This window comes from Lissotriton vulgaris, chromosome 1_2 (assembly GCF_964263255.1).
Source record: "Lissotriton vulgaris chromosome 1_2, aLisVul1.2, whole genome shotgun sequence".
In the NCBI taxonomy this organism is placed as follows: domain Eukaryota; kingdom Metazoa; phylum Chordata; class Amphibia; order Caudata; family Salamandridae; genus Lissotriton; species Lissotriton vulgaris.
Genome location: NC_141686.1, coordinates 46,800,620 through 46,820,586, shown reverse-complemented (window position 1 = coordinate 46,820,586; position 19,967 = coordinate 46,800,620). Strand labels below are relative to the sequence as shown.

General features: G+C 42.9%; 1 protein-coding gene across 1 annotated transcript in view; it reads right to left on the bottom strand.

Annotated features, from left to right (window-relative positions):
- Positions 1-19,967, bottom strand: part of OVCH1 (ovochymase 1) — an 852,055-nt gene that overhangs the window by 124,755 nt on the left and 707,333 nt on the right. Inside the window, exon 27 of the mRNA XM_086952799.1 lies at positions 11,291-11,317. Coding sequence (XP_086808925.1) covers positions 11,291-11,317 — 27 coding nt within the window. The remainder of the gene's footprint in view (positions 1-11,290; positions 11,318-19,967) is intronic.

Below are 19,967 nucleotides of genomic sequence, written 5' to 3'. Positions count from 1 at the left end.
CCCAGCCAGTGTACTGTCGCCTCCCGGAGTCTTATATTCTGCAGTTGATGCTCCTGCAAATGTCGCCCCGGCACCATTAGGTCGTCGCCATCTTGGGGACAGGCAGTCCTCAAGGTATTTACTTGTAGAATCGCTCAGAGCCTCATTACAAGCACCCCACCTGTCTTGGATGCATCGACAAAGGCCTCGTACCCTCCGCTCACCCCACAGAGCTCCAGGGATCCACTCGCACGCAGAAGGAAGCCCCAGTCAGGCTCCCATCTTCGCAATTCCAGTCGTCATTCTGGGATCGCGCTGCTCGGCCACCTCGAGCATGACAGAAAGTTCTCCCACGCAGCTCGTGGGGTTCAATTAGTTGTGCTTCCCCGCTCAACAAGTGCACGGGGTTTAAGGGAGTACAGTTCAGGGTCGGGGACCCATAAATGAGGCCAGGCTATAGTGGGGCTTCCGCTCGTCCGCCCACTTCGTCAGCTCCCAGGTCAAGGGCACCCTCCTTTCTTCAGCACTACCAGAGCTCGCCTAGTCACAGTCCCAGCCAGTGAACTGTCGCCTCTCGGGGTCTTATACTCCGCTGTTGGTGCTCCTTCAAATGTCGCCCTGGCACCACGAGGGCGCCGCCATCTTGGGGCCAGGCAGGTCTCAGGCTGTCTCCTTGTAGGATCGCTCAGAGCCACACTGCAAGCTCCCCACCAGTCTTGGCCACGTTGACGCAGGTCTCGCACCTTCCGCTCACCTCACAGAGCTCCAGGGGTCATATCGCATGCCAGGGGAAGCCCCAGTCAGGGGCCCACCTTCGCTACTCCAGCCACTATTTTGGCATCACTCTGCCCGACCACCTCTGGCTTCTCGGAAAGTTCTCCCACGCCGCTCGTGGGGCTCAATTCGTCATCCCCCCCCATTCAGCAAGGGCACGGGTTCAGGGGAGTACCGTCCGGGGTTGCGGACCCGGAAATAAGGCCAGGATATATGTGGGAGAAGAGCGGCAGCGGAGAAGCTCCGGAGACCGCTGCCGCTTACATCGGCGTCCAAGCCACGCCCCATCCAAACAAACCTCTCATGCAGTCAGTTACAACAAAACTCAAAATTAGGAGTCCCAAACTCAAAAACTAAAGCCTTACCTACTGTGATCAAAACGATGTATGAAGCCTTCAGTGTTGGTTTAAGCAGATACAAACCTAAGCCACCCGAATTAAAGGACGAACCTCTGAGAAGTTAACTTTGGTATAGCGTCTGTTGTAGCTTTTTAATTTCTGGGGGTCACATGGGTTTAACTGTTCACTAGAGTTAATGACTGCTTTCACCTGCACTTCTGGAGGTTCCTCCATTAAAACTATTTCATCCTGGTGGCTTAGGTTTGTGTCAGTTCAAGCCAACGCTGATGGCGTTCATGCATCTTTTTTCATCACAGCAGGTATGGTTACATGGATTCACTGCATGTTCAATTTTATTTTGGAGTTAGGCACACTTCTTTTTGAGTTTTGATTTCACTGCACTGTTTGCATCTGAGGTTTGTTTGAGTCACCAGTGGATATCATGGGATTTGCACACAATTTTTGTTCACTAATGGTTTTTATGGAACACAATAATTTTGATATTTAGTACATATTGTATGTTTGTGATTGTGGTAGCTCTAGTATCAATTCATTGACATTTTTATTAATATAGTGAGCATTCACACAGGGGCACTAATAGTTACTGATGGTCTTTTTTGCATCATAGATTACCCCTGAAGAAGGGCTTTCAAACCCGAAATGCATTGGGTTCATGACTGTTCGGTTATACAGAATGTTACCTGAATGGCGACATGTTGAGGCAAAAGCCTGTATGGGCATTCCTCCAACATTACGATTGGTTTCACAGTGTCTCCACATGAACGTGTCAACATTGTGAAAGTCGTTAAAGTTTGGATTACCTGGATAAAATTGGGTTTCATGTTCCGATTATGTGTGTACAGGCAGTGCATCTCGACGTGTGTGTGTTTCATGCGCATCATGTCTTTTTGGAAAGTAAACCTTTGACAAGGTTTGGACTCAAATGATTTAGGTTTTAAAATCCTCTTTAATGATATAGTATGACTAAGTCACAATTCTGAAAATGCCACTTTTAGAAAGTTAACACAATAAGATGACAGACGGAACACTGAAACATTTTAGACACTCACCCCCAGTTACTATTACATCTGGGTTGAATCCATAATCGTTCTTTTGAGCTGCCCCAGTCAGACACAGCCATATGCAAATCAGTCTTGACCCTGTTCCTCATGAGAACAATCCAGCCCGAATTGCCAAACCAGGTCTTCCCAGGACCAGAAACATGCATCCTGGAACCGGTTTTGGGATAACACCCCTCAGCCAGGCTAACTTGAATCCAGTGGCAATGTGAGCACGGGGCCCATGTCTGGGCATACCCTGTCAACTGGAATGGTATGGTGAGCAAAACAAACAATAGATTTAGGCCTAGATCTCTGTACTGGGGAGGAATGTTTGCCATTGTTCAATATTCTGTTCATCAATTGGTCTTTTTACATTTTTCAATCCGAGTGGTACGGGTATGCCAGACGTGGGTCCCGTGCTCTCCATGCCAATGGAATCACCTAGCCTGGCTGATGTCAGGAAGATGAGACATTGTGCTCTATTTATATTGAAAATAATGAGGCCATGTGTGGTGGGATGTTGGCAGGTTGGCATAGTTACATGTGAAAATAAAATATCACTTTAAAACTTTAAAAAAACACAGAAAGTCACTGGGAAAAAAATCAAAGGATAAAGTGACAGTTAAGTATGGTAATACTTTCTTAATTGACATCAAATACATCTCAGAAATTCACTGAAAACACACAAAGGATGAAGTGAAGTTCAATGTCATGACAAATGGCAGTTGAAAACTTTTCGATCTAAAATAATTACGCTAAAATTCACCAGTTACATTAACTCAATTAACTATACCTCACACCTTTGCAATGTACTACTTATGACCTTGCACATTTTATCACTCATGGCATGTTCTATGACAACATTGAGAACATCACTGATGACGCCTGAAATTACATCATGTATGATAACAATGTGCTGAGCGGGGGAGCAAGTTATACTTCATTTACCTATACTGGTGAAAGTCAGTGTTTTTTTCCCAGTTTAAAATGTAACGTTTTAACTGACATTTTCATTTGTCACTTTAATTTTTGTTTTATCAATATATATTCTATTTTTTGCACAAAAAAACGATTTATAATCATAAGATGTTTTTATTATGGTATTAATTCTTTACAAACTTTTTTTGGTACTGTGGTACTTTTATGAAAGGTCAATGTTCATTATGAGCATTAGTGTCATCTGCATAAGTGCAATGCTTTCACTTTCTTGAAAGGTCTGCGCTACCGCCATACATTTTTTACGTGATATTTACCTTAAAGAAATATTTATTTAAAATAGGGATTCACGGTTTCATGGCTAGTTATGTTTTCTAATGCTGTTTTAGTATGTTATCTGTAAGTTGTGTTTGTGAATTATCCAGGTACAGCCATACAGGAAGTGTAAACCCATTCAATAGGATATCCTCAGAGGAAAAGGTTGTGCTTCATGCCTGAGGGAATATCTTTTGTTCAGAAGCCACCTCAACTTTTGGAGGAATGCAACAGCTGAAGAAGATGAGCCTGTGATGTTGCAAGAGGTGGAGTAGAGGAAGAAATTATAGTAATCCATTGTATGGGATTTTGTTCATTACCTCTTGGTGGGAAAAGGTGAATTCAAAACCGGTTACCTGCAACCTATGCAATAAATTTACTTCCTGTGGGATTGTGAAACAATACTCAATTGATTCCACAGGCAATTCATTCTGCCAGGTTGGCACATGTGGGAAGATGGCGTCAGAAAGATAGATCAGGTCAAAGCAGGACCCTCGACAGCGGCTACTTCTTCGGTTACTTCAACACCTTCAATGGCTTATGCAGCACCTCCACCTCATGCTGCATCTGTTCCTTCAGTAGCTTCTAGTGCTCAATCGCCACCTCCACCAACACCGGGTGCATATGTCCCTCCATCAGTACCTGCTCTTGGTACCCCGGTGTCAATACAACTTTTGAGGCAAAATCAGGAAAATATAGAGCAATATGACTCCTCTGCCATACTGTCATTGTTACTAGAGAGAGAAGTAGGACCATCCATTGTGAGCTTGTCATGCCTAACTAGTGTCCTCAACAGCCTTAGGTTTTATTTTTGCCTTTCTTGTTCTCCTGTTGTAGTGTAGTTCCTATAGTACCCCTGCAGGACGTGCGCGTTTGGATAACACACACTGTGGGTCTAGTGGCAGACTGACTCTGAGCACCGCACCGCGTATGTTAGCGTGTTTGCATTAGCTAGCTCACAGTGCCACTAGAATCTCCTTTTTATCAGAGAGATTAGATTTTTTGCAACCTCAGAACACAACAACCCTGATTCCTCATGGAAACAATGTACTACTTTTCGCCCAGTCACTCGTGCTTGCTCATTTGGTCTCAGAGTTACACAGAAGAAACAGTCAAGCATGTTTACAATAACAATTTGATGCACTGTTCTTCTAGTGTAAAATATATGTGCTGCGACAATGGTTAAACAGTAGCAGAGATATATGGTCAGCAGTACAGTGAATAAAAAAAGAATAGTACAGTTCTACCATTTTGCAATAGTCATGAACATATACATGAATATAAAATGCATTTATAAAATAAAGCGCATACTCCTACGATGCCTGTCTAGATGTACCTAAGTGTACCTAGCATGTGAATAGGTGCGAAAGAGCCAATGGTATTATGTTATGTTATATGAGCTTGTATAGCGCTCAGCTGCCCCAGCAAAGGGGCATCCCGGCACTTTGACTCACACAGACCTATCCCGAAAACCACAGTCATTTTGGCCACACCTCCCACATAAAAATATGAGCCCTCCAATGGGTGACTCGAATGAGTTTGCGTTGGTTTGTGGGTCTTATAGTGTGTGCTTCAGTTATGTGCCTCTGTCTGAGATCTTTCAAGCCCACCAATGGGCCTCCACTCGCACATCCGGCTTGTCAATCCTCCATGGAAGCCTCCACATTGAGACTCCGTGATTCAGAGCTCCATTGCCCCAAATGTCCGGGTGGTGCATCTCCAACGGCTGGGAGGCAGCATATAAATCAAAGCTCCAAGGTTCCCACCTGTTGGAGACTCACTCTGACATCCACTGCAGCAACCTTCTTGAGGTAAAAGCCAGATCGGCGAACGGATTCAGTTTACAGCACGCCGGACGCGTTTCGTGCTCATTGCAATCTTCAGCGGCACGACAGTCATTTTGGCATAGAGGCCACACCTCCCACTTAAAAATATGAGCTCTCCAATGGTGTGGCCTCTATGCCAAAATGACTGTCAGGCCGCTGAAGAGTGCAATGAGCACGAAACACGTCCGGCGTGAATCGACAGGAATGCTGTGAACTGGATCCGCCCACCGATCCGGCTTTTACCTCTTGAAGGTTGCTGCAGTGGATGTCAGAGTGCGTCTCCAACAGGTGGGAACCTTGGAGCTTTGGGATATATATATATATATATATATATATATATATATATATATATATATATATATATAGATACACATACATACACATATATACACACACACACACACACACACATATATACATACACACCATACATACACACACACACATATGTATATACATACATACACACACACACACACACACAAATGAACTACCATGAGTGAGACAGATTCCACGCTTTACTAGAAGCCCACATCAGAAGGCAATATGTGTGCCTGTTACTTCTGTGTGGCCAGCATTGGAAGATCAAAAATATCTGTTTTTGTAACTTGTTTAGGTGCTTTTATTGCATTATAATATGAGAGAGGCATAAGAATACATTTCACTGAGACGAATCAAATGTGAAAAATTGTTTGTGGGTACCTATGTAAACGGAGTTGTATAATTATAATAATGACAGACCTCCACCACTCTGCGGAGCTTTATTTTTGTCAGGGTTACTAAGATGGTTTGTGAATGGAGGACTGATTAATTTATGTGCCTAGATAAAGTTAATTATTTTGAAGCATATTTGCTGGCAGCATTTTTTTGATCTATGTATTTGTTGTATTTATTAAACTCTGCAAATAATGCTGCAAGTGCAGTAAGTCAATAATAATGTAGTAAATACCACATTCATATAGTTTCACAATTCCGCTGGCCCCAACCATTGGCCAATGTTTTATCAACAGTCTGTTCTTAAAAGATAAGCAACACCTAAACATTTGAATTCCAATCGCACCGATTGTTAGCTGCAACTAGAAGAGACAACCTTCCGTAATCTCTCCCTTCTACTTATAAAAATATCTTTTAATACAAAGAGATTTTTTTTCTAAAATTCTACATACTTACCTGTAGAATTAAGGACTATATTTTTTAATCACAATCAAACAGTGTAGTCCAGTATTTCATGTGTTATTTTCAATAAACATGTCCAGGCTTCTAATAACCTAATTGTCAAGCTAACTACCCCAAAGTAACCTTCTCTTATTAAAAAAAAATACTACATAACAGGTAGCATATGTATTACGTTACCTTCATGCGAACTCAAGATTACGATGACACCTACAAATGACTTTAGCTCATGTTTTATATCGCCAGACTATCTTCATTGCAGTTTCTGACATTATTATACGGTTACCCACTATTTATTCTCTCCTTATAGAGATGTATACACAAAATTATAGCTAGCGACTGTGCATTTTCACCCAATTAGGTAACTGATGAACACTAGCGACCTAATAAACCAGAAGGTTAAAGGCCAAGTGTGTCACTGGTTATGTATTTATGTTACATGTTTATTTTGATGTGCATGTGTGAATAGGATCCTTATTTTCACCATGAAAGTGTTTTATCAAAACTAATTGTGAAAATATGCATTGCGCAGAAGCATATTCATTCTGCAAGAAGCGAGAAGTTGCTGGCTATACCGCTCAACTAATAAACCCTACATTGAAATTAGAAGGCGAAGGTTATGTTTACCTTCCATTAAGAGGGTCCAAAATGTTTGGATTCTTTCAGAATCTAAATGCAGTGGTGTCGGAATGGCCATCTTTTTCGTGGTGCACCCCCATATTTCTGCATTAACTGTTTTTGTCGACTATGGAACTATGTGCACTGTACCCCTTTTAATCAGTGGTAAAGTGCCTGTGACCCTCCTTTGAACATGATGAAGTTAGTATACTTCTATGTGGCATATTTAGCTTACCTATACATCCAAGCAAAATATACCCAGGGGTAGTAAGTTAAATGTAACTAGTGGCAGTGCATATTGTGTAATCCATTGCAGTGATGGTGCAAGCATGGCTTCAGACTGACTTCAGCAGTGTAAACCATTCACTTTGACCTGTGAAAATAAGCCCTTTTGACAAGTCAAAACCTCCCTTTTAAACATTAAAAAGTCACCCTTATGTATGCCTTGTAGCCCACAATAATGGACGCATGGTATTTAAAAGCAGAACATGTAGAATTATTTTTTAAAACGCTATTTTTCACTGTCTTAGGCCTAGCTGTCATATGCAGAACACCAGAGTTAATCATGCATGCAAATCAACAGGTAACATTTAAAAACAATGGTTTTCAAGCAATAATTACACACAGAAATCAGGATAGTACAAGAGCTGATATATCATGTATATGCACCACATAAATGTGTCAACCAGTATAAAAAGTATGCAAATCAATGTAGTATTCATTCAAACCAGGCTGTAATTCTTTCAAACCAAATGACTACATTACAATCAATATGTTGCATGTACAAATTAGTACATTAGAAAAGTGAACTAATGTATGTTTCAAAACCATGCAGTTATGCAAGTGTACACGTACATTATGAATGCAAACCACTGTATAATGCTTTCAAACCAATAGTGGTATACCTTAGAACCTTAGGGTAGCCTTACCCCAATCCTTTGGCCTTTACCTTCCACTTTTTGCTGACATTATTTTATGTTGGCTCTAGGACTCTGTTCACTTCACCACTGTTAACAAGTGCTAAAGTGAGTGTGCCTTCTCCTTTAGACAGGGTCAAATTGGCTCACACCATATTGCCCGATTGACCCATCTAATTTACATACAAGTCCCCTCTAGAGAGGTATACCACATACCCATGACCTGTAAATGTAATGCTATGAGTGGGCCTGCAGCACTTATTTTGCCACACTCTTAAGTGGTCCGAACAAATATGTCTAGATCTGCCATTGCAGCCTGTAAGCAGTTTTAAATGGCCAATTCCACCCCTTGCAAAGCCTTAAACTCCCTTTTCATTGCATATATGTCACTCCTAATCTAGGCCATAGTTCGCCCAGAAAGCAGGCATGTAATTAAAAAGTTGGTCATCTACTTTTAAGTATTGAATGTCCTGGTAGTGAAAAAACTCCTTAATTCATTTTTCACTAATGTGAGCCTACCTCTCCCATAGAATAACATAGGGTCACCTTAACACTTTTAGTAAGTGCTAACATTTCATGTGTGGTGCGTAGGAAATTGTAATTAAAAATCCTGTAATAAAAAAGTAGATTTTTAGTTACAATTTTGAAAATGACACTTAAAAAGTTGGCTTTTTCCGGACTTCTTTGGAGCCTGCAGGTTGTTCCTGGGTCACATGGGTGTAGTTGGCAGATGTATTGTGTTTATTCCTCCCAGACAGCCACCCAATAGAGGGATAAGGTGTGTATGGATGGCTTCAACTGGCAGGTTTGGGGTCAGAGCAGGCACAGCACCACTTACAACTGACTAAGCTATGCTCTGCCTTTACAAAAAGGACTTGTCACCCCTGCATTATTCTTGCAGACAGCCAGGAGCAAGGGCAGAGGAAGCAGGAAACCAAGCATTTCAAAGGGAATTCTCTAGAAACCGCTCCTACTTCGAAGAAGGCAATAGGTATAAAAATAGGACCCTCAGACTCACTCTTCAGTTCGATTTCTCGACCTGTGGCAGGACTCTCCTGCTGCTGTAGCTTGCTTTATCACCCCTGGAGGGACATGGCAGCTTTGCTGCGGACGCTTGCCTTGAACTCTGAGGCTTGCCCTGCTGCTTGTGCCAGGTTTCATCACTTGAACCCAGACTACCAGATTGACTAAGAGCTAGTTGACTGGCCCCCTGATCTGAGCCTCATGGAGAGAGAAGACTCCAACCACCTTGAACCCGCACCTGGACCCAGTCTGAGTGGGTCAAACTCCCCTACTACCCACCGAAGTGCTGCCCCACAAGTCTTGGACCCTTGGTGGTGGTGATAAAGGCCCCCAGACAGCTAAAATTCTAATCTTGGGACTTGGTACATTTGTATTGGCTAATAACTGCTCTGAGAACCAGGAGAAGACCGAGACCAACCTGCTAATCTATCTACCCTAGGTGCCTTCATTGCAGCTCCCACTACGTTCTTCTCAGCAGCAAATCCTGTTTAGCAGTCCTTTGCCAAAGGGGTATCTAGCCTCTTGGAACTCTGGTCTGCTACATTCCCATCGGCGATTTTTGACTCCTAAAAAGAGATTATTTCCGAACATAGAAATCTTCATTGCGACTTCGTCCAGCAGCTCCCCATGAGCAACTCTCCCTCCTCGGACACCGCCAGCTGCAACCTTGCCCGGCTGAACTTTACCCTCTCAGAACTTTTAACTTCTAAATTTCTTCTAAGTCCGAAGGCAAGTCAGACTAGTACTCCACTGCGGTCAGCCATATTCTTGGACTTTGATCCACTCTCACTCAACTAGATTTGGAACAGTTCGCGCTTTGATCTTTTAGGCACACGTTTTTACCATAAACGTTAAAAATTCATAATCCCTGGTTCTACTGATTGGGTTTTTCTTGTTTTTATGTCAAATAATTTATTATAAAAGTCACACTCGATTGCTTTTGTGCCAAGCTACCAGAGTTAAGCACAGGTTTAAGTAGTGACATTTGTGGCTCACCGATTGGGATTGTGGCTGTATCTTGAATGGAATCACCCTTGATTCAACCAGCAACCCAATTTCTCAGAATTAGGTTACAGTCAGTCTAATGTATTCCATGCACTAACATCTACATTACAACAGCGAATTAACATATATAAAAATGAAACACTTTATTAAACATTGACACCCATATAATATTCGTGCAAATTGCTACGATATGCCTCTCAATGTGCTATGAATACTACCAGGTCAATATGGGAGAAACCATCTCCACTAATACGTTATACGTGTGAACGAGTGTTACCCATGCACAGCACCAGAGTAAGCATGCAAAGCACAGTATACCTAGCGACCTATTCATTATGAAATCAAACCAATAGAGTATGCCGACAGACCAGAATGATGTGCATGCAGCCCACTGTGTTATACACAGACCAGTGTTTATTGTGCATACACTAATGTACTAATCAGTTTACCAGAAGGTTAAGCAGCGTTCAGATTACTCAAACCAGTGTAAACCAACCAGTAGAATGCATGCAAACCAATACAACTTGTGCAAACCAGTATCAATCCATTTGCTATGTGAACCACTTCGAGAAATATAAACCAATATGTGTCACTGTAATTCAATTGTGGCCAATTTGGCACCCCATAAACTAGATAGAATGTCAATTTTTGAATAGTCAGTTGGGCTTGATTGGAATTTTATTGTTTTATCCCTTTCTTCCAATGGCCCTAATATGTGAAATTATTTGCCCTTCAAAACACACCATTCACCTTTTTGTTTTATTCAAACATCTCAACAGCTACTAAATAGCTTTAAATAACATCATTAGTAAAGTTCTATTTTCATGCCAAGTTGAGGTAATTCCGTTCTGCCGTATTTGCCGTAGCAGAGACCAAAATAAAATGATTTGTCTTAAAATGGGAATATAAATAAATATATTTAGGTTTCCTCCAATAAATGTCTTTTCCATTCACCAACTAAACTTCATAAAATGTGAAACTAAAAGTTTATTTGATATACCCCGGTATCTTCTAATTTTCATACAGAATTGTCAAAGCCGGCAAATGTATTAGCAATCCAAAATGTCAAATTCTTATGCGCATGTCAACTCAACCATAATTACAGCCTCTAAAGCAGACCTGCACACATACATACATAAGCCGGATAAAACACGGATGGACCATGGCTCTTAAGTGGAGGGGCGAAAAATTGTTCATTTCAACCTTTCAATAAGGCTGAACTTCTTTTCACTCTATTGTCAGAACAAGAGGCTCTGATGACATATGACTTATGTCTCATTTCTCGACACAATCAAAAATCCCTTCATCCAAGCACATGTTCTTACCACTATCAGCAGGGTCTTCTGCAGAATCTAAAAAATAGGAAAGCAGAAAAAGAGGTGTAATTAACGACAGAGTTTAAATCAACATATTACTCAAGTGGCGTTAGATACCCACAACGCGGATACCAAACAAGTGTAATTTGCAGATACATCAACTAGCACACATAACTTAAACCTATTTAAAAAATCTTTGGAGGTACAAGTTTATTAATGCGGAGACCTGAAGTCAACACTTAAGAACTCAAACAACCCACCTGAAAACTCATTGCACTAACTAAGCAAGGTCTCAGTTTTGGACAGAGAAACTGCATTCAATCATAGTGAAAAGAAAACTTTCTACATTTAATTTTCTATGTCACAACATCAATATTATTGAAATCATTTTTACGTAACAATTACAGTGATTTTCCTTCTTTCCTACACATTACAATTAGGTCCCAAGTAGAATGCGTGTTTAAACAGTTCCGTTTTCAGAACTTCCTAAAGGACAGTTGATTGGGTTCAGCCTTTTGATCTGAGTGTGAGACACTACAGTGTCTGAACCTCTGAAGCCCCAGGGACCTACCTCCATGTTTGTCACTTGTATACTTGTTGGTTGACCCAGTGTTTGGGGCTCAACTGAAGACTCCCGATTAGTGTGTGCGGAGTGACCGTTTCAAATGCTGCAGGTCGCTGCTCTCTTGCACCTTGTGTACAGGACAGAGTACTTTGCCTTCAGTTCTGGAGTTTGCTGATAACCAAAGGTGCGATTTCAAGGCTGGTTTCACATGATCACGTTATTAAAGAATCAGTCAATAACTGGCAAGTTCAATAGTTTTCAACTGTTGTCAAGTATTTTGCAGAGCTTAGTTCATGGCTCTCCCAAGCTCTATCTAGCGGTCTCCTCGAAGGAGCATGCTGCTTTCCTAAAGCATGTATGGCAGAAGTGCTCATCCCACTTCACAATGCTTCTGTATCAAAAATAAAAGACAGATTTTATTGCCTTGTTTGACCAACACATTTTGGTTCCTCCCCAGCCATTTCAGTCTACATAGAGTCTCTCAGAAGCTTCCAGCAGAAGGATCTCAGTAGTTGTTCAGTCAAGGAAGAAGAATATCTTCGATTGATGTTCATACCACCAATACTCCAATTGGTTTCTGGCTTTGCAGTGTCTTCTAGTCAGCCGTTGACGATATGCACGTATGTGAAAGTGCACCTTGTGCCTTTAGTGTCAGTCAGAAGTAGCGGTTGTACAGTGAGGAGGACAACCTTTGTGAATCTCCATACAACATACTCTGCATGGATGATTCTAGTGATCAAATATGAACCTTACTTGCCATTCTTTGCTGACTGATGAAGGAACAGGTCCACGCAAAGGCAATTCTGGACACTTCCATTGAACCGTCAGATCTGTCGCACATTATCCCATGACCCCATGTTATAAGCTCCAGATTTAGGACTTTTGATAGCAAGCAAATACCATGGTAAGGTGTTCTGGTGCACGATTTGTCAGACAATCGTACCCAGAAACCAGAATAACTTAAGTGATAAATATTTTATTTTTTATTTATTTTATGTAGTTTGTAGAGCGCACAGCTACCCCCGAAGGGGTGTCCCGGCGCTAGAACCTGAACCTCCAGAGGAGAGGAGAGGAGCAAGAAGGGGAAGTAGCGTAGTAAATCAGAGTCCAGAGAAGATCCAAGTTTTGAGTCTGGCCCGGAAGATGGATTCGGAGGGACAGAATCTAAGATCGACTGGCAGCGCGTTCCATAGTTTTGCCGCAATGACACTGAACCCTCTGCCACCCATTCTGGATAGTCTGAAACGGGGAGAGATCAGAAGGCATAGGTCATTGGATCTCAGAGATCTGATGGAACGGGATATTGAAACACGTTTTTTCAAGTAGTTTGGTCCGCGATCGTTGATGGCTCGGTGAGTCAGAGTGAGGATCTTAAACTGGATACGGCTGGCCACAGGTAGCCAGTGCAGTTCCTTACGATATGCGGCAACTGATTGACGATAGGGAATATTGCCAATCAGTCTGGCCGCCGCATTCTGCACAATCTGCAGCCGGTCAATCAGGTATTGGGGAGCACCAGCATAGAGGCTATTAGCATAATCCAGGTGGGACGTGATAAGGGCATGGGTAACTGTACGGCGGGAGTCCAGAGGGAGATAGGGAAGTATTTTTCTAATCATGCGCAACTTCAGGAAGCAGGCAGAGGTCACTTTTTTAATCTGAGTCTTGCATGAAAGGGAGTCGTCAAACTGGAAACCCAGGTTGCGGGCCGAGTGGACGGGAGAGGGAGCGGGATCAAGTGCCGCGGGCCACCACCAGGAGGAGGGGATGGAGTTTTTCTGGTTAAAAAACAGCACCTCTATTTTGTCTGCATTGAGTCTTAGATGGTTTTCAGACATCCAACCACTGATGTTGTTGAGGCACAGGCGGAAGTTGGAGAACGCGGAGTCAGAGTGGTCTCTGAAGGAAAACACTAGCTGGGTATCATCAGCATAGGAGACCACCCTGACTCCGTAGGACTCCACCACGCCGGCCAGTGGGGCAAGATAGATGTTAAAAAACAGCGGGCTGAGGGCGGAGCCCTGTGGCACACCGCAAGACAGGGGTTTTTCCTCCGATTTAAAAGGCCGCAGCAATACCCTCTGACTTCTTCCTGAGAGGAAGGACTCGATCCAGCTAAAGGCAGTGCCGCCAATGCCAGTCTGTTTAAGTCGGTCAAGGAGGATGGGGTGAGAGACCGTATCGAATGCAGCGGATAGGTCGAGGAGGACTAGCATGGCCTCCTCGCCCCTGTCCACGCACTCCCGGATTGTCTCCGATACTTCCAGCAGAGCCGTCTCTGTGCTGTATCCCGCCCGAAATCCAGATTGTGAGTCGTGCAGTAGTGAGTTGCTTTCCAAGTACTCCGTGAGTTGCAACTGCACGGCTTTTTCCAAGACCTTTGCAGGTTTGGGGAGAAGGGAAATGGGGCGGTAGTTGGAGAAAACAGTGGGATCAGCATCTGCCTTTTTTAGAATGGGGATCACCAAGGCTTCCTTCCAAGTGGTAGGGAAAAAGCCATGGTGCAGGGAGGCATTCCAGATGGAGAGGAAAGAGTCGGCTAACGAGGGGGCCAGTTCACCCATGAGTTTGGCAGGGACAGGGTCAGAGGGTGCACCAGACTTGCAATGGATGAGTAGTCTGATGGCATCCTCCTGGGTGAGTTTATTAAAGGCAAGAAAGGACGGTAAAGCAGGGGGACTTGTGGACGGAGGCCGGGATATTGGCCCTTTAGGGAAGGAGATGCATAGCTTGTTGATTTTTTCGAGGAAGAAGTCCGAAAGTCCTTCGCACAGGGTCTGACTAGCTGAGTTCTGAGTGGTCCTGGCCAGAGGATTGATGAAATCTTTAACGATGGAGAAGAGGGTTTTTGAAGAGTTTTTGGCCTTGGCAATTTGAAGCGAGAAATGATCTTTCATGGTGACTTTTTTATGTTTGCGAAATTTTTTCAGGGCAGCTTTGTAGGCAAGCTTAGCTTCAGGGTCGTAATTTAGTCTCCACTTCCGTTCGAGTGCTTTGCATCTACTTTTTTCCTCACGGAGAGAGGAGGAGAACCAAGGAGCGGAGGGGCGAGATCTAGTGGAGGCAATGATTTTCTGGGGAGCAATGTGGTCAATAGCATTGATGAGGGCGGTATTAAGCCTGGCGATATTTGCGTCAATATCAGGGGATAGATGATCCGTCTGGAAGTGGAATATCGGGTCCAGGGTGGCGCATGTTACTTTGTGCCACTTCCTTCCCAGCTCTTTCCTGGGCGCAGGAGGGACAGATTTCCGGTCTAAGGCCAAAGAAAAGGGGATGAGATAGTGGTCGGACCACGTAAGGGGAAGGGAAGGGGAGACAGTGATAGTGGAAAAATTGGCGAAAATAAGATCTAAGGTGTGACCAGCCACATGAGTAGGACCGGTGACTAGTTGAGTGAAGTTAAGACTATCCATGATTTCTAGCAAATTATTCGCTTTCGCGCAGAGAGGGTTAAATAGGCACGTGCTAGGTCATTCTTCAAAAAATAAATTGTCAAACATGGTTCTCAGCTGCTAAAGAAAAGTTTCTTCCTCCGCAAAAGACATTTACAGGAGGAACCTTAAACAGATGAGCCAGTGTAGAGCTGAGCTTCCTGCTAGGCTGATCCTGAGGAATACGATTGGAACTAAAACAAAAAAGAGTAAAAGACTTCAATACATTATGACAAATGGTCAAGGTTTTAAAGAAAATATATTAGTCAAAAGACAGTCAATGAAGCTGCATAAGTTGTTGAGAAATAGGGACTGAGTGGTTAGCCTAAGGAATAACCGTGCCGCAGCAAGCCGAAAAATTGCAGACTGAAGTCAATACTTGGGAAGACCAAGATGCAGTGTGTTGCTATCTAGTCGAGAGCGGACAATACCTAGAATGACCAGGAAGCGGAACTGGACAGAATAGAGGGCAGAACCCTTTTTTTTAAAATCACAGTAAGATTTTGATCGAAGATGAATCTTGGGTTTCAGGAAATCGTTCTCTCCGTTGTATTCATCAGTGCTGATTTATGCCATCTGTTTCTTCGGACTTTGTGACTGATTAATTAGTTTGGTGGAATTTACATATGTTCCAAAGCGCAGCTTCTCTATTTAGTACTCTACGTAAGCAAGCCATGACAATTTATGCTGTAGAAAAACCTATGCAAGTCTATGGCATGGAGGGACTGTAACTGGTGCAATATTTAGCACAATGAAATAGAAAGCATATTGCCAGAATGAGGGCACCTAATGTGAAAATAAACGGCTCAAAACAGGGGGTCTGTGCCCTTGATGACTCCAAAACAAGTTCTGCCATCACAAAATACTCTGCAGAGTAATGAAACATAGGCCACATATATACAGCATTAACAGCCACAACAACCGGTATTTTCATTAGATGTTTATTACAGCAAAGTAGTAAGCATCAATCTTTATGATTGTTAATGACTTGATGAAAGGCATTCACCTACTGAAGTCATAATTAAATTTTATTCCAATGGTGACACCATGGAATCTTCTTGACACCTTCAGTGAATTTCACATTGCTTAGGCCGGGAACAGTCAGAAGGTTTTTCATGGATTAAATAAAAACACTGAGTTTTGGGTCAGTCCTTGTCAACGATTGCTTGACCTCAGCATACTTCACATTTTACTTCAGACCAGGAGCATTTCTTTTTCATCATTCTAATTTGTGACTGTTTAGGACTTGCATCCTCTTGCTTCGGAAGCTGGGATTTATTTTTGTCCTCTGGTGCTCATCATTCATCCATCTATGTAGTTACTCATTAATCAACCCCAAATAAATAAGGTATCCCCGCCCCATCATCTCTTAGCTACAAAAATGACATATTTGACCAATTTGAAGGACTACCAAATCAATTATACTAATTCAATTTTTGATACTTACATATTTGAAGAAATAATACATAACCGTAGAATTGTTTGTATTAATTTTTAAGAAAACCTTTCAATTATGTTCCTTGCTTCTTGAGATTAAAGATATAAGAGAATATTTTGAATGGAAGAGTGTGCTTGGCTCTCGAAACAATGTTTTAAGATTTTCATTTTGGTTACACTTGTTGGTAGCCAATTACATCTATATTTCCTTGTTGGATATGCTCCAAATACAAATAGCTGTTCAACATACCATAACATCCAGAGTTAAAGGTTAGATCATGGACATAGGTATAATGTAGAGGGTGGAGAATATTGTCATTTTAAAAACAAAAATTAATGTTATACTTAGGTGAATATGTCCGTGATAACTAACTTTTTGCACTAAAAACAAAAACTCAGAAATTCTTACATTAGCAGAGTGAACTATAACTTGGGCCCCCCCATGCACCGCTTATGACATCAAACATTAAATCATTCATGACGTGTTGTATGACATCATTCATGACGTGTTGTATGACATCGTTTATGACATCACTGATGACATTTGAAATGAATTGATGAAATCACTGATGACATCATCCAACGACTATGCTACTTTATTTTATAGTTTACATAGTAGTGGGTAACTTCTCTACTCAATTTGTACTACCTGTGTCCACCTAATGGGTGTATTTACAAAATACATGTACTGCTATTGCAACATAGATGTGGAGAAGTAATGTGTGTGCAGATAAGGTTGACCTCTTGTGTCCAGTATGTTCCACACAATTTTTTTGGCTCTGCAAAAAAAGTTTCCAACAGGGAAAAGATTCTACATAGTAGATACTAATTATTTTAAGCAGCCCTGAGTTATCAGACAAAATTGTCTTAGCATGACAGTTTCTACATATATTCAAAGACTGTGTGCACCAGGTACTAATGTAGGTTTCTTTTGCTTTAGAAGAGGAGATATCTAAAGTTTTCACCACAGTATCAAAGCTGCAGGTAGTATAATCTTCAGCAACTTCAGACCTTGGGCTTTTTAAGCGAATAGTCTTTTTTGCATAGAGTGTACACTGCTAGTAGATACTTTTTAATACTCTATGGTGTATTTCTCATGGGAGTTTCTAAGTATAAACAGTGTACTACAGAGTAAATTCTCTCTATACAGTAAACAGTGTTTATAGTACCCACTTTTCTACTCATTTCAACTTTTTTTCTCAATATAGGTTCTGTGACAGAGGGGTTTGATACAGAAAAGCTGTCCATAGTATGGCATTCATTTTGGAACAGATGGGGAGTATCTTCGGGAACGTGGCTTGCTCTGAAAAGTTCTATACAGATTGAATACCATGTGCAATGAGGGTTTCCCCTATATATGTGGTTGATTGTTAATGCGAACTAGGTACCCATGAAGTGTATGGTACAGGGTCAATGTTGCACATAACCATTGCTTTCTATGCCCAAGGTAGATGCATCTGTGAGGGCATTCATGATGCTTCATATTATTCTGAGCCATATTGTACTTAATTTCAGGCCTCTAATGCCATGATAGTTTATAAACCATTTTTTGCAAATGAAGCTTGGATGAGGTTAGTGATGTCATAAAATGATGTCCTTTGACATGTCATCAGTGATGATGTCAGAGCAGGTCATGAATGACCTAATACAAGACACCCTAAGCAGTGCATGGTGGAGATGCAAGTTCTAGTTAGCTCTGATAACTAGAACAGGTGAATTTTATTTTCAAAACATTGTCACTGACATTGAACAAACTAATGTTACTTTAACCTTTGCTTTTCTTAGTGAATTTATAGGTTTTTATAAAATCTAAAAGTAATATTTTATTACCATATGTAAATCCAACCCCTTACTGCACCCACCTTTGCTGTAGGTGTTATGGGGCTGCCTCAGCCAACTGCAACATGAGCAAGGCTTTTCGCCTTGCACAGCAGGGATTGGCTACAGGGCCTGGACTGTGGCCAACCAACCCAGAGGCAGCCGGCCCACTGCAAACAGCCAACCTCACGCTTCTCATGGTCTTTCATCCCATAGGCAGTCAACCCCATACCGTGCACAGCCTTCTCTCGTGTGAGGCTTTAGCTGCAGAACCTGTGTTGCAGCCACACCCTGCATCCAACTACCCACGTGCAGCCAATCCCATGCTGGGCACAACTTTTGGCCATGCGCAGAGGTGAGGTTGATTACAGGGCTTGGCCCATCACCGGGCCCCACACCACGCACAGTCTTTGCCATACGCAGCACAGTGTTGGCCTTAAGGCCCCAGGGAACCTATCCCCTATGGGCAAAACATTTTACAAACAATTATATGGGAGGGGGCTGCACTCCCCCCACCCTCTCAATCAAAACCATCTTGGGCCAACTGGGGACCTCATTCCCAGGGCCCAGATCTAAGGGGACGGGGTTCAGCCTCCTTCTTCAGGCCTTATTAGGCCCTGATGACCGCATCTCCCAAGGCCTTCAGTATTCTGAAGGGAAGAGAGGGCCCTGTGCCCCCCAACCCTAATTAGGCCCCCCTGGGGGACCACAACCCCCAGAGCCATTTTTGTATTTCTTTTATAAAAGGGGAGGGGTCCACGTTGCCCCCCTCCTCAAGCCTCATTAGGCCAGAGGACCCCATCCCCCAATGCCACATGTCTTTTCAAAGATGTGGGCCACATGGTCCCCCTTCCAATGCCTCATTAGGCCCTGGGGACCTCATCACCTTCTGAAAGGGGGTTATGCATGTTCACCCCCAAGCCTATTTTATCCCCAGGGAACCCATCACCCGGGGTGCGCATACATTTAAGGTGGGTACCAGGGTGCCCACCCGGGTACACACCGTTTACATTGTTGAGCGCCATGTGTGGAGCCCCAGAAACCCTGTGGCCCCAGCCAGGTCCCCGCATGCTGCGGGACCAGGCATGGCTCCCACTCAGAGGGAGTAGATTTTTATGCTTCTCCCGCCGGGCGGGGATAATATCTTGATCTGCTCCCCTTTTCACATCAGTGTAGGCAGGGAAACAGATCTTAAGTCTGCTCCCAGCTCACAGGAGCAGACTTTGGGGCGGATTACAATGCAGCCTGGAAAAGTCAGAGCCTATGGGGCCGCATCGTAATCGGCCCCTCTGTTTACTTTCCTACAGCCGCATTACAATGCTAGCGGTCGGAAACAAAACCGGCTGGTCATTCCTACTGGCTTCTGACAGGCTCAAGGTGTCTGTCGGCCAGTTGGAACTGGCCTGTAATCCCAGAGGGTGGGCCTTTCCGC